Consider the following 11,945-nt stretch of genomic DNA (forward strand, 5'->3'; position numbering starts at 1 on the left):
GGCTGCGGTGCTGGGATGGCTCAGCTGCGATAACCCAAATCCTGCACTGCCATCCCCAGCAGTGGTGCTTGGAGCAGAGCCGTGCCGGATCCCACAGCAGAGCAACGAGCCCAGCCACCGCTGCAGCCGTGACCTCATTTCTTCTCCTCTGCATTAATACAGCACGGCCAGATGGCTGCGAGCCCCGGCGTGTGGGAGCTGGGGACTGTGGGGTGGGGGACAGCTTGGGGTTTGCCTGTGGTCCCACCACTGCAGGTGCTGTGAGGTCAGCGGATTCCTGCTTTGTTTGGCTGATTTAAATCTGGTGCATTTGCACAGCTGATGTGGTGCATTAAAGGTGTGCAGTGTTGGGCAGCACCTACACAGCACTGCGCTGCATCCGGCTCTGCTCCTATTGTAGGTGCAGCCCTGCAGCAGAGCAGCACGGTGGGGACGCTGCAGGGCTGGGGCTGCTCCCACCTGTGGTGTCACTGCATTTTCTTGTAAAATGACACAAATCTGCAGGCACTGCCCCCCCAGAGCACCCAGACAGCAGCAACTGTGCCCCACAGAGCTGTGCCTGCCAGCGTGTGCAGCTCCCCTGTGTTGGAGGGGTTTGGGAAGGGCCGAAAGCTGAGCAGGATGAGGAGCCAAAGCCCCGGCTGTGCCTGATGTGGCTGCGGGGCGAAGGGCAGCAGCACGGGGCGGTGCTCACGGCTCTGTGTTGGGCTGCAGCTGTGGGTGGGGGCCATGGGAACACAGCCGAGGTGCAGAGTGGTGGTAGGAGGGGGGCTGCAGCCAGATCCTGCGGCGCCGGGAGGGCCAGAAGGATCTCTTTGGGTGCGGGATGGGGAGAGGAAGCAGCAGCGAGGCCAGAACACTTCTGAGTCCTTTTGGAAATCCCTGTGGCTTCCTGTGTGGTGCAGCCACGGTTGTAGGGCAGTAAAGTGGAGGAAGAGCGTGAATCATCCGCAGGAAACCTCATGGCTGCACTCCAGCATGGCTGCCCCACGCCGTGCCCCTGTCCTGCTCACCCCTCCCACGTCACCCCCCCCCCCCCCCCCTTCCCGGGGCTCACAGCAATGCTGTGAGCTCAGCTTCCTGCAGCTGTGTGTGCACAGGGGCACGGCTGCATCTTGTGCTTGGCTGCATGAGTGCATTTGTGTGCGGGTGCACAGGTGGGTGAGAAAAGGATGTCTGCACTTCCAGCATGGCCTCTCCCCAGCGCTGGGCACACAGAGCCCCGGGGCAGCACTGCAGCCTTTTCCTTAGCCCAATTCCTGGTTTTGTTTTGCAGCAGCCCAGTGCTCCGGTGCCAGCCAGGTGGCAGAGGAATCAGTCTCTCAACTCCTTCAGCTAATTAACATAAATTGACACTGACTAATTAACCATCCCAGCTCATTAGAGCCTGCATTGCTGTAGTGTCGGAGCAGCCGAGCCTTCACTGCCACGGGGGTGAGTGGAAGCTGCACAACTGTGCTCTGCCCTGCATTGAGCGCCCCTCCCCATCCCCTTGGAGCACCGCAGCCCCATCCTGCAGCCCACTCTGGGGCGGCAGTAAGGAGCCCAAATCCCTTTATTCCTATCTGGAGGCAGCCTGGTGCTGTCAGCTGGGGGTGGGTGCACAGGTGGGGTTGGGCCTTGTATCGGCATAAGGGTGGCCGGGTTACGGGCTGTGGGCTGATGGACCATTGCACCCCCTCCTGGGAGCTCAGCGCTGCGACCCCTGGGGAGGGCTGAGCCCGTGATGGGAGGCGAGACCGCCAGCGTCACCTGCACTGCGATGGGCGGCCCCGGTGAGCAAAGCCTGCGTCAGCACAGTGTGATACAGAGCTGCGCCCTGGGATGGGGCTGCGGGCAGCGCCCCAGCAGTGCCGTGCACTGACAGCCACGCGGCTCTGCAGGGAAGGAAAAGGAAGTTCCGCGCTTCCCTCCTTGCTCGGGGTTTTGGCTGCCCAGGAAGCGGGGCCCCGGCAGGTCCCATCCTGCGCTGCTACGCGGTGCCACGGCCGCCCCAGCCCAGCCCCACACTGCGCTTCCCGGCGGCTGAATCACAGCGCTGGTTTGTGGGAACGGCCCTGCGGGGCAGAGGTGCCACCCCAGCGCTGTGTGGCATGTGGGGCTGTTGGGATCGGGGGTGGGGGGGCTGTGCTGCTGCCCCCTGCCCTGCTTACTGCTCCCCTCCCATCAGCATCAGTCCCTGCTCGGTGGATTAACAATTGGGTCAGCAGGAGATCCCCCAAAGTGATTGCAATCAGGAGCTGCCACCATCCGGGCGCACGCCTGGGGGAGCCGCGCTGCGGTCGATGTCTTTATCGCTGATCTGGAAGGAAGCAGTGAATGCTGCTGGTGAAACTTGGGGACCCGGCGCTGCCCAGCTGAGCTGTGAGCTCCTGTGGTGGACGAGCCGTGTGCCGGGTGGGGACCGACCACCCATCCGTCCATCCAACCACCTCTCCATCCTTGTTTCCCCTGTTTCCTCCATCTATCTGCCCACTCATCCCTCAACCCACCTATCCATCCATGGAGGGACCTGGGGACACCACCGTGGGGCTGCTGGTGGCACAGGTGCCACGCGTCCACAGCCAGGGCTCCAGACAGAGGATTGGGGACAGCCAGCAATGGGGAACGTGGCTGCTGGGACCAGAGAAGGACAAACAAAACGTGCCCAGGAGTGGGGTGGAATCCGGGGGGAGAAGGAGCTGCCACGCACCTGGCTGTGAGCTCAGCAGCAGCGCAGAGGATGGAGCTGTTAAATATTTATAGGTGGCTGGGTAAAATGGCAGTGTAACGGGGCGGGGGGGCGCGTCGCTGCTCTCCCTGTGGCCCATCTGGCCCTGCAGAGCTGCAAATCACCATCTGCTCCCAGGGCAGCCCTGAGCCCTGCCCAGCCCCATCCCAACACTCATTGCTGGGGTGGTGGCTGTGCTCCCTCGCAGCCTGGCTGTGCTCATCCTGCTGCTGAGCTCCCTGCTCACCCATTGCCAGCCCCTGCTTGGGGCTCGGGGTGCACAGCATCCATCCCCGCTCTTCCCCACGCTCACCGCTCCCCAGCATGAACTTGTTCAGATCTGAAAATGAGGGCGTATGTGCGTGTGTGTATAATTGCTAACGGGGACCACACGCTAATTCAGGGCTGCCAATTAAAGCAGGTCCCGCTGGCTCAGGACAGCACCTCGTGGGCCGTGTCCTGCCCTGCTTTTGGCCAGGTGAGCCCTGGGCAAGGTCAGCTGTGAGGGCAGTGGTGGATGGCACAGCTCAGCTGCCCGGCGCAGCCCGGCTCAGAGCTGCTGGCACTGGGTGCCCAGGACCCCCGCAGCCCCCACACCTCGGCTCTGCACATCATGGCCCTGCTGCAGCACTGCTGGGCACTGATGTCATCTCTGCGTTAGAGCCACTCCTGTAACTGCTGCCAGAGAGCCCTGAGCCAGAAGGGGCCGAATGGGGCCTGGGGATGGGACTGGGACAGCAGTGATTCCCCCAGGGTGGGTGGGCTCTGTGGGAACGTGGCTGTGCTGAGGGGGGATTCCAGCAGGCAGCCAACGCTCCGTCACTGCACCGCATGTGTGCCACATCCTGCTCTGTCGGAGGGGCAGCTCCGTGACCCCATAACGGCTGTTGTCCTCGAGGCCAAACCAGCGCTGGAGTCCGGTGGGCCGGCCCAGGACAGCTCTCCGATGTCCGCAGTCTCCCCGGTTCCCGAGCTCGTTAGGCACAGGTGCTGGATTAACCCTAATTGCCCGCGCCTGGACGTCCACAGCCGCTCCCCGAGGGATCCTCGTTACCTGCAGCAAACCTGCGCCGGGCAGCTGGGCCTAATCCCGGGATTAGGGGGCGGCAGATGGAGCCCCGGGTCACCGGGACAGAGGGGACAAAGTCCCCACCCCGGGCTGGTAGCGGGAGGAGCCTCTGCTGCTCTCAGGGGAATTCCCAACCCGGGATCTCCCGGGGACATCGTGGGGAAAACCCCGCCGCTCGCAGCGCCCCGTGCTTCAGAGGAAAGGAGAAGCGCTCCCCACGCTCGGCCGTTCCCCGCTGGGGGGACAGCGCTCGGAAAGCGCCCAACCCCGCCGCTCCCGCACGGATAACGCGGTCGGGACGCAGCGTAACCCCGGGCGGACGTCGCGTTGCCGAACTCGCGCTGCTCGGGAATCCGAATCGCGGTTTTGGAGGATGCGGCTCCGCTCGGGCCGAGCAGAGGGCGGCGGGCGGCCGTTCCCCATCCCCCACCCGTAGGGCGGCTCCGGGGGTCGCGGCCAGCGGGGGGATAAAAGGGGGTCCGGGCGGAGCCGTGCGCAGGGAGGGGGGTGGACGCGGACGCGTCCTGCACGGCGAGAGCCCCACGGCTGCGTGCTAACCCCAGGGCAGCGCTCAATGGGAGGAAGGAAATCCTCATCCTCGGGAAAGGTCGAGCGCGGCCGCTTCCGCGCCGTGGGGAGGGGGCTGCGGGCGGTGCCGCGGACACGGAGAGCCGGGCCGGGCTCAGCCCCGCACCCTCCTTTCCCCGCTCCCTCCTCCTCCCCACGCCGCCCTTCGCCCCGCAGCGGCCGGCAGCGGCCCGCCCGGTGCCGCCCTCCGCCCCGCAGCTCCGCTCTCCTGGCGCCCCCTGGCGGCGGCTGCGGCGCGGTGCGGCGGCTCGGGTTCCGTCCCGGAGCGCCGAGGGCCCCGGAATTTCTCCCGGCCGGAGCCCCGGCACGCGGAAACACCGCCGAGAGCCGCGAGCATCACAGGGCCGTCCCCAGAGCGGCGCTTCGGCCCCGCGTCCAACCCGAATCCAGCAGCTCAGGACTGCCTCAATAACGCGGCCAACCGCCGCAGGGTGTTAAAGGAATTCCTCCGGGCTGCCGGGAAAACGCAGAGCAACACGCGGCCCATCCTAAAGGCACCGAGCTGGGAGATGTGCTGCATCTGATCCCCCTCCCCAGTCGGGGCAGCTGCAGCTCTGCGAGGAACAGCATCTCCACGTCCCAAAACAAAGTGCTGTTAATAAAGGGCTCCTCGCAGCGCAGCAGGAGGAGCTCCTCCCATGGGACTTTATTAAACAAACACGCCGACAGCTGTTGGGAGTAAAAAAATATGTTTTTTCCTTTTAATTACATCAGTTATCAAAGAAAAAAAAAAAAAAGCAGTGGTAACAAAAATACAAAGCTCTGAGGGTTCCTTGTTTCGTTTGTTCTGTAATAAGTTGAGCATCAGTGCAATTGTTTTAATTTAACTTCTGCTCTGAGTCCCTGCTGGCAGAGTACGAGTAGGCTTTGCCCAGCACCAGACGGTCACGCAGCAGCTTGAAGAAGGCGTAGTAATTGCTGAAGAGGATCAGAGCCAACGAGATGGTCTGGTGCCACTTTTCGGAAGAAATCAGCGAGTAAAGCTGGTAGAAGATGACAGCTCCTTCCAGCAGGATCAGGATGTTGAGGATTCTCAGCGGTTTGCTGAAAAAGAACTGCAGGAGAGGCGCAGTGAGGCACGGAGCGACGGCAGAGCTCCCAGGGCTGCTTTCTGGGCAGGCAGCGAGGCAGAGCCCCGAGCACCGCCCTGCCAGGACTCCCCCCGCGCACGCAGCCCCCGCTCAGGCCCAGCTCTGCACAGAGGCCGGGACGCGGCACAGCCTCCCTTCTGGCAGCACCGAAGCACGGTGGGCACTGCGCGTCCCAGCACCTGCAGCCGGCTCTCCTGCTCAGAGCTCAGCCGTGCAGGGCTGAGGACAAAGAACTGCTGCTGCCATCCCGCCTGGTGCCACAGCTCAGCTCCCAAAAGGAGACGCGATCTTACGTGAAAGCGGAAGTGCGAGACGTCCGAGGGCACGGCCACGTTGTAGTGCCCCACAGCTTTGTACACATTCTTGCTGTGTTTCACCAGCACTCCCTGCGGCCACATGCACTCCTCTGTCCACCTGCAGAAGACAAGCAGAGGGCTCCAATATCTGCTGACAGAGAAGGACACGGGCTGAGGGGGATCTGCTGCCTTCCCACTTCAGCTAGGGGAACATTTGAGCTTTGTGCTGCAGTGAGCTGTGGGCATTTGTGAGGGCAGAGCTCAGCTCGCCACAGCAGGGAACGACTGCAGCCACCTGTGGGCAGAAGCAGCAAACACCCTGCCCAAATCACACCTGCCTGCTGCGCTTGGAAGTGGGCAGCACAGCCAGCAGTGTGCCAGCCAACAGCCCTGCTCTCGTTCTTCTCTTATTTCTTTTTGAGCAGAAAGAGACAAAGCTGGAATGCTGAGCTCCCTACCCAGCCTCCAGATAGGGAAGGAAAAAAAGAGAAAGCTCCAGCCCTCGCCCCAGGAGAGCTCCTTACTGGTGCTGCAGCACGTTGGAGCACAGGGCTGGATCCACCTTCTGCCAGCAGCCCAGGTGTGCTGCAGCTTTGTGCAGCAGGTCGCAGTAGCGCGCAGGTAGGAGGTACTGCATGAGAATCACAGATGTGCTGATGGAAACGAGCAGGAAGAGCTCACAGGACCAGCGTTTGTCATAGTACTGAGTGTTCTGTGGGGGGACGAGAAGGAGGTGTGACTGACTGTGTTTGGACAGGCTCACCCAACGCAGCCATCAAAACATGAAGCGCTCCGGCAGGTAAAACAAGGGCTTCTCACACTGCTATGAATGCTGATTCCGAAAGAGGCACCCACACAGCTGCACAGCTCCAGCACAAACCGTGCTACCCATCGCCAAAAATGGGTGATGTGCTCACAGAACGGCCCTCCGACCTTCCCACGTCCTCCCCAACCCAGCATCCCCCCGTCCTCCCCAGCCAGACCCACACTGAGGGGGGGGTGACACCCCGGCTCACCTTCACAAACCAGACGGGCACGAAGGCCACATAGTAGGCACTGAGCATGGAGCTCACCAGCACCTCCTTCATCCGCCAGTTGAAATCCATTTTCAGGTATTCCACCTCGTTTCGGATGAGGTCTGGGGAGAGGCAGCAGGCGTGAGTGGGCATCGCCTCCACGCCGTACATCTGCCGAGTGTGCTGCTTCCAGGTCTCCTTCAGCACGGTCAGGTAGTCTCTGCCCCTGAAGTTCACCTCGCCGGTCTCCCTGGGGCCGATGTTGGCCACCTGGGAGAAGAGGTTTGTCTTCCGCAGGTCGCAGTTCAGCTGGAGGAAGGGGATGTACATGCCAAACCTGCGGCAGCACAGGCAGAAGGGCGCTCAGTTCCTGCAAAGCCTGAGTGCTGCAGCCAGCACGACCACACCACTGCCAGCACGAGGGCTGCAGCCCCTCCCATCACATGAGTGCCCACGTGGATCCAGATAACAGCTCACCAATACAGCTCAACCTCGGTACAACCCAGGGCAGCCTTACCCACAGCAGCACCAAACCTCACATCTTTATGAAATCTTTCCTCTTGCATCTACCAGAGGGAAGGGATCAACTCCACAAACTGATGGGTAATTCAACTGGCTTTCTTCTGCTGGTTAACACAAAGCAGGGAAGCTGCTTGATCCTCTCCACCTGGCAGAGGCACCTAAGGACTAAGGCAAACTGAAGGAGTGGGCTCCTGGAACGCCAAGAGGAAACCAGACAATCCTTCTCACGTGACACGAGCAACCTAAGAACTGTAATTAATGCTTGTATTGAACCTGAAATACGGCTAAGTGGGAAAGATAAGCCTGGAACCAAGCAGAAATGTGACAGGAGGGAAAAGGGCTCTGAAAAGTTCTGTTATCGTGTCACCAAGTGCTTCTCTACACCCAAGCTTTGTGTCACCTGAGCAACATCCACTGCACTGAGGCAACATCAGAATCCACACACAAACGTCAGAAGAGATGCTTACGGGTAACACAGGAACAGGAGATTGAGGAAGGAGTAGGTTCTGAAGAGGTGGATGATCGATCGGCACAAACTCCAGCCTGTGCCAGTGAGAACAGCAAAGCGAGTGACCACCAGGAACACGGAGCGCGGCAGGGAGACTTTGCCACTCTGGGAAGCCTGCAGGGAGAGCAGAAAGAACAGGGCAGAAGGGAGGCATCCAGTGCTCCTCCAGAAGCACACAGGTGGCAGCACTCTGTGCAGTCAGTCTCGTATGCATGAAGGAAGGGTGAAGGGAAAGGCTTTGTGTGACCCCACCAACGTGCTCATCTGTGCCACCATCCCGCTCAGCACAGCGCAGCTCTGCAGTCAGCAGAAGCCAAACCACAGCAGCTCCTCCTTGCAGAAAGCTGCAGTCATTAAGAGAACAAGAGCCCAACCCGGTTCTTTGCAAGGACTCGAGCAGAAGCTGGGCTTGCTGAGCAGCCTCATTGAGAGAGCAACTCAGAAATGATCACAGAAGGGCAGTGAGAGCAGTGATGTGAGATGCTCACTCCTGTTCTTCCAATTAGAAAACATGCTCTCGTTTCTGGCTTAGAGGCAGCCTGACATTCTTTGGGAAAGGGACACAGAGCTTCACGTTCTGCCCAAGAGGAAAGAACGGTTCTGAGATGTGCATCAGACTTTACCTCCTTCACAATAGCAACAATCAAGCGGCGCGCCAGGACGATGGTTGTCACTGTCAGCACGTTGAAGTCAATAAGATGGAAATTCTGCAGCGACAAGAAGAAAATGGTTTCACTTTCCACCAGGCAGCAGAAATCCACATTAAGCAGAGAAGCTCCCAAGGTCCTCTTTTCTCTTTGCACTCTCTCTTCCAAGATCAGGAAGAGAATGCCAGCAGCCAGCCAGCGCCCCAGGTTTGCCAGCTGAAAGCCACGAGAGCAAAACCTTGCAGGCTGCGGAGCCACATGCAGTTTGCACAAAGCAGAGACAGAAACATTCACGCCTCGCAACCCCACAGAGCTGCAACCAGCAGCAGGCAGCAGCTTACCAAAGACGTGTGTGAGGGCGGGTGGGACGGCGGGTACCACCACACGGTTTTGTAGATGTTGATGTAGTGGACAAACAGAGCAACGAGGTGACAGAAGAAGAGCTGGAGCTCAAACAGCACGCTCCTCTCCACGGGCAGCTCTGGGATCTTACAGTGCCGCAGGGGAACGACTGCCTGAGTTGCCAGAGGTGGGCTGGAAAGCCCCGTACCTGAGCCGCTCCTACGAGGAAACAGAAGGCAGCAGTCACTGCAGGACCCCCAGCACTGCCCTCCTGCAGAAGCAGCTGGGCCCAACGCTGGCTGAGGAAGCTGTGCTGAGTCAATGGCTGCCACAAACTACAGGGGTCAGCACCCCGAGGATTTGCAAACCATCGCTGCAGTGCAGGGAGAGTGGGAATCTCCCCAGGGAAAGCAATATTTGGAGCCAGGCCAACCTACAGCATCGGCTCATTCCACATTAAAGCCTTCGTAGAGAGTCGGGTTGGAAAGCCACGGCTGTGCTGTGCAATGGGCAATTGGTAGCCATTGAATTAACTGCAAGTGTTCAGACCTTGAGTTGCTGTTTACATTTCTGAGAGTGCTTGAACATGAAATACAGAGCAATTAAACGCGAGCCCTTTCTCATTCTTTAACTTCTATTCCACAACTGTGGAGGAAAAACAAGTTTTGTCAGAGGTGCATATTCCTGTGTGAGCATGCACACAGTTCCAGACACCAGCTCCTTCAATCAAAGGGAAGGGAACTAATATGCACCATATGCATCTCTCCTGATTTGCAACCTCTACATAACAGCACTCACAGGAATCTGGGTGTGGGTTGGGGTTCAAAGGAACCACAGAGCACAAGGTGCCAGTCTCCTACTGAAAATCCCGTAAAGAAATCCTGGTCGTGTCAGTGTGACTGCAGAAAGACTTCTGGCACAGGGTTAGCACAGGCCCTGCTGTTTGTTTGAGTCAGAAGGCTGAGAGCATAAAACAAGTGTGTGAGGACAACTTCAGGAACCTCAGCTGTGTCTCCAAAAGTCCTGGATCCCAACTTGACAAGACTGATTCGGCTCCTCAGGACTGAGGAATCTGCCAATAACTCAGAGCAGGTGCTCCTGCTCCAAATCCTCTCTAACTACAGACACGAAGCCTCTTCAACACTGAGCAGCCACACAAAACCAAAGGCTGATTCTGCGAGAGCAGCAGCACTACCTACCACAACAGAACAGCTCTCATAGGTTCTAAGAGCATAAGGCTGCACAGACTAATTAGTTGGGGTGTGGCTTGGGACTTCATTACCTACTTAGCGATAAGGACCTTTGTGCACGCTCACAGTGGTGCAGGCACTCGGTGGATTGCTCCACTTTCGGTGGCCTTGCAGTAACTTGTTTGAATAACTGTATCCATGTGCATTCTTTGGCCTAAGCTCACCAGCAGGGAGTACGTTAAAACGGGTCTAACATTTGCTAAGCAGACAGTTCATAAGGTACCTCCTGCTTACGTACTTCTGCTGGCACAGAGCTTCTCTTTCCACCTCTCTACCTCAGAAGCAGAAAGGCAACAAACCAGTCAGGCTAGAACCTGGAAAAAAACCTGAAACGCAGCCTACACAACATCTGAGGAACTGATCTCTACCCTAGAAACACCTCACCTGGCACAGGAGACACAACAACCAGAACTCCACAGACAGGCGCTGGATGCACCATGATCTGTTCTCTTTCCCCAGGTGGCCCCTACATGCTTTTGAACACTCCTGGAAGTCCGCCGAGGTCTCACAAAGCACTTGAGCACATCAGAACCCACCTATTCCGAGTGGAACGCGCAGCACAGATGCTGCTGCACACAGGAGTTAACGAATCCCTGATCTGCAGGGCAGCTGAGCTGTGTGTGAGACAGGAGGCACAGGCGACCTCACGGCTGCCTCGGGTCGGGCCGTACCTGGTGCGGGAGCGAACGCCTGTGACAGAGGAACTCGTGGAGTGGCCGGAGCCGCCAGCAGCCCCGGGCTCACAAAGGGGATTTCGGCAGTAGGAGGTGCGGTTGGGGCCCCGCCTTCCCCCTGCCATAACAACAGAGGCTGCGGAGGGCTGTTCTTTGGGGCGGCTTCTTGGTTGCTCACTGCACTGTTACGCCTTCAGTCCTTAAAACTGGAAAGAGAAAGTTTATGAGCGAGGCTCACCCGCAGGGAAGCAGCTCTGCTCAGCCCTTCTCACCGCGGTGCTGAAGCTCAGTGTGAGCAGCAGGGAGCAGCTCCCTGCACCCCAACCCAGGAACGCATCCCAAGGAGCGCAGCCCTGCTGCAGTGTTACCCCGCTGCTTCCAGGGCTGTACACAACGCGCCCAAAGGACTCGGTGCACTGGGGGCACCTTCGTGCAGTTCTGTGTTTGCGTGGGACACCCGCAGCTCTTGAGAGCGGTGCCACAAAAGCACGGAAATCGTTTTCTCCTTCTGAAAGGTGGGAAAAGAAGCAGCCGAAGCGCGTTTGGGGCATCGCCGGGGCCGCAGCCGGCGGTGCGGGGCTGCACGAAACGCGCCGTGCGGCTGCAGCTCGGAGGGTGTCAGCGGGGGGCACCGCGCCCACCGCCCCACGCCCACCGCAGCAACGAGGGGCACCAAGGGCGCAGGGCCAGCAGCACCGCGGGCCGCGGAGGCCCCAGGGCCGCGGAGCTCGGGAGCCGCGCCGTGCAGAGCGGAGGCCAGGGGGCCGCGGGCAGCGCGGATCGGCCCGGAGGAGCGCGGATCGGCCCGGGCCCGGCGCGGAGCCGCCCCTCAGCGCGTGTGGGCGGGGCTGACGGCGCCTCTCGGCCCCGCCCGCCTCGGCCCCCTCCTCGCTCCCAGCTCGGCCGCCGCTCCCTCCCGGCCGCCCGTCCCGGTCCCCGCCGCTCCGCTCCGCTCCGCCCCGCTCCGCCCCGTCCCGCTGCCCGCGCCCGCCCTCACCCATCTCCGGCCGCCGTTCGGCCCGTGCCGGGGCGCAATATGGCGGGCGGGGCCGGACGGACGGCGGCCGTTAGCGGACAATCCTCCTCGGGTCCGCGCCGTGCGCCCCGCCCCCTCAGGCCCCGCCCCCCTCCGTCCCGGCCCCGCCCCCCGCCCCGCCCCGCCGTTCATTCGGGAGCCGCGCGGGAAGCGGAGCGGAGATGCGGGACCCCGGCACTGAGGAGCCGCGCGTCCG

At 60.5% G+C, this 11,945-nt stretch overlaps 1 protein-coding gene across 2 annotated transcripts; it reads right to left on the bottom strand.

The window, feature by feature from the left end:
* Positions 1 to 5,048: 5,048 nt before the first annotated feature.
* Positions 5,049 to 11,792, bottom strand: TMEM39B (transmembrane protein 39B). Of its 2 annotated transcripts, none has more exons than XM_042885254.1 (9): positions 11,711 to 11,792; positions 10,711 to 10,919; positions 8,789 to 9,008; positions 8,424 to 8,507; positions 7,760 to 7,914; positions 6,771 to 7,107; positions 6,279 to 6,466; positions 5,752 to 5,872; positions 5,049 to 5,422 (listed from the first exon to the last, which is right to left on the bottom strand). In XM_042885254.1, exons 2-9 carry the CDS (start codon positions 10,836 to 10,838, stop codon positions 5,186 to 5,188), a joined length of 1,470 nt encoding a protein of 489 aa, XP_042741188.1. In that variant the 5' UTR covers positions 10,839 to 10,919; positions 11,711 to 11,792; the 3' UTR covers positions 5,049 to 5,185. The 2 variants fall into 2 exon arrangements, with proteins under 2 accessions (XP_042741188.1, XP_042741189.1); XM_042885255.1 differs by lacking the exon at positions 11,711 to 11,792 and adding an exon at positions 11,082 to 11,270.
* Positions 11,793 to 11,945: the final 153 nt, after the last annotated feature.

Source organism: Lagopus leucura, unplaced genomic scaffold (genome assembly GCF_019238085.1).
Source record: "Lagopus leucura isolate 7727_CA_CO unplaced genomic scaffold, USGS_WTPT01 Super-Scaffold_100048, whole genome shotgun sequence".
Classification (NCBI taxonomy): domain Eukaryota; kingdom Metazoa; phylum Chordata; class Aves; order Galliformes; family Phasianidae; genus Lagopus; species Lagopus leucura.

Excerpts from the sequence above, each read along its gene's own strand:
- TMEM39B (XM_042885254.1), bottom strand. The coding sequence starts at position 10,838 with ATGGCAGGGGGAAGGCGGGGCCCCAACCGCACCTCCTACTGCCGAAAT. Across the intron at positions 8,508-8,788 it reads CGCCCTCACACACGTCTTTG|AATTTCCATCTTATTGACTT; the intron begins GTAAGCTGCTGC and ends TTGTCGCTGCAG. Across the intron at positions 5,873-6,278 it reads TCCAACGTGCTGCAGCACCA|GTGGACAGAGGAGTGCATGT; the intron begins GTAAGGAGCTCT and ends TGTCTTCTGCAG.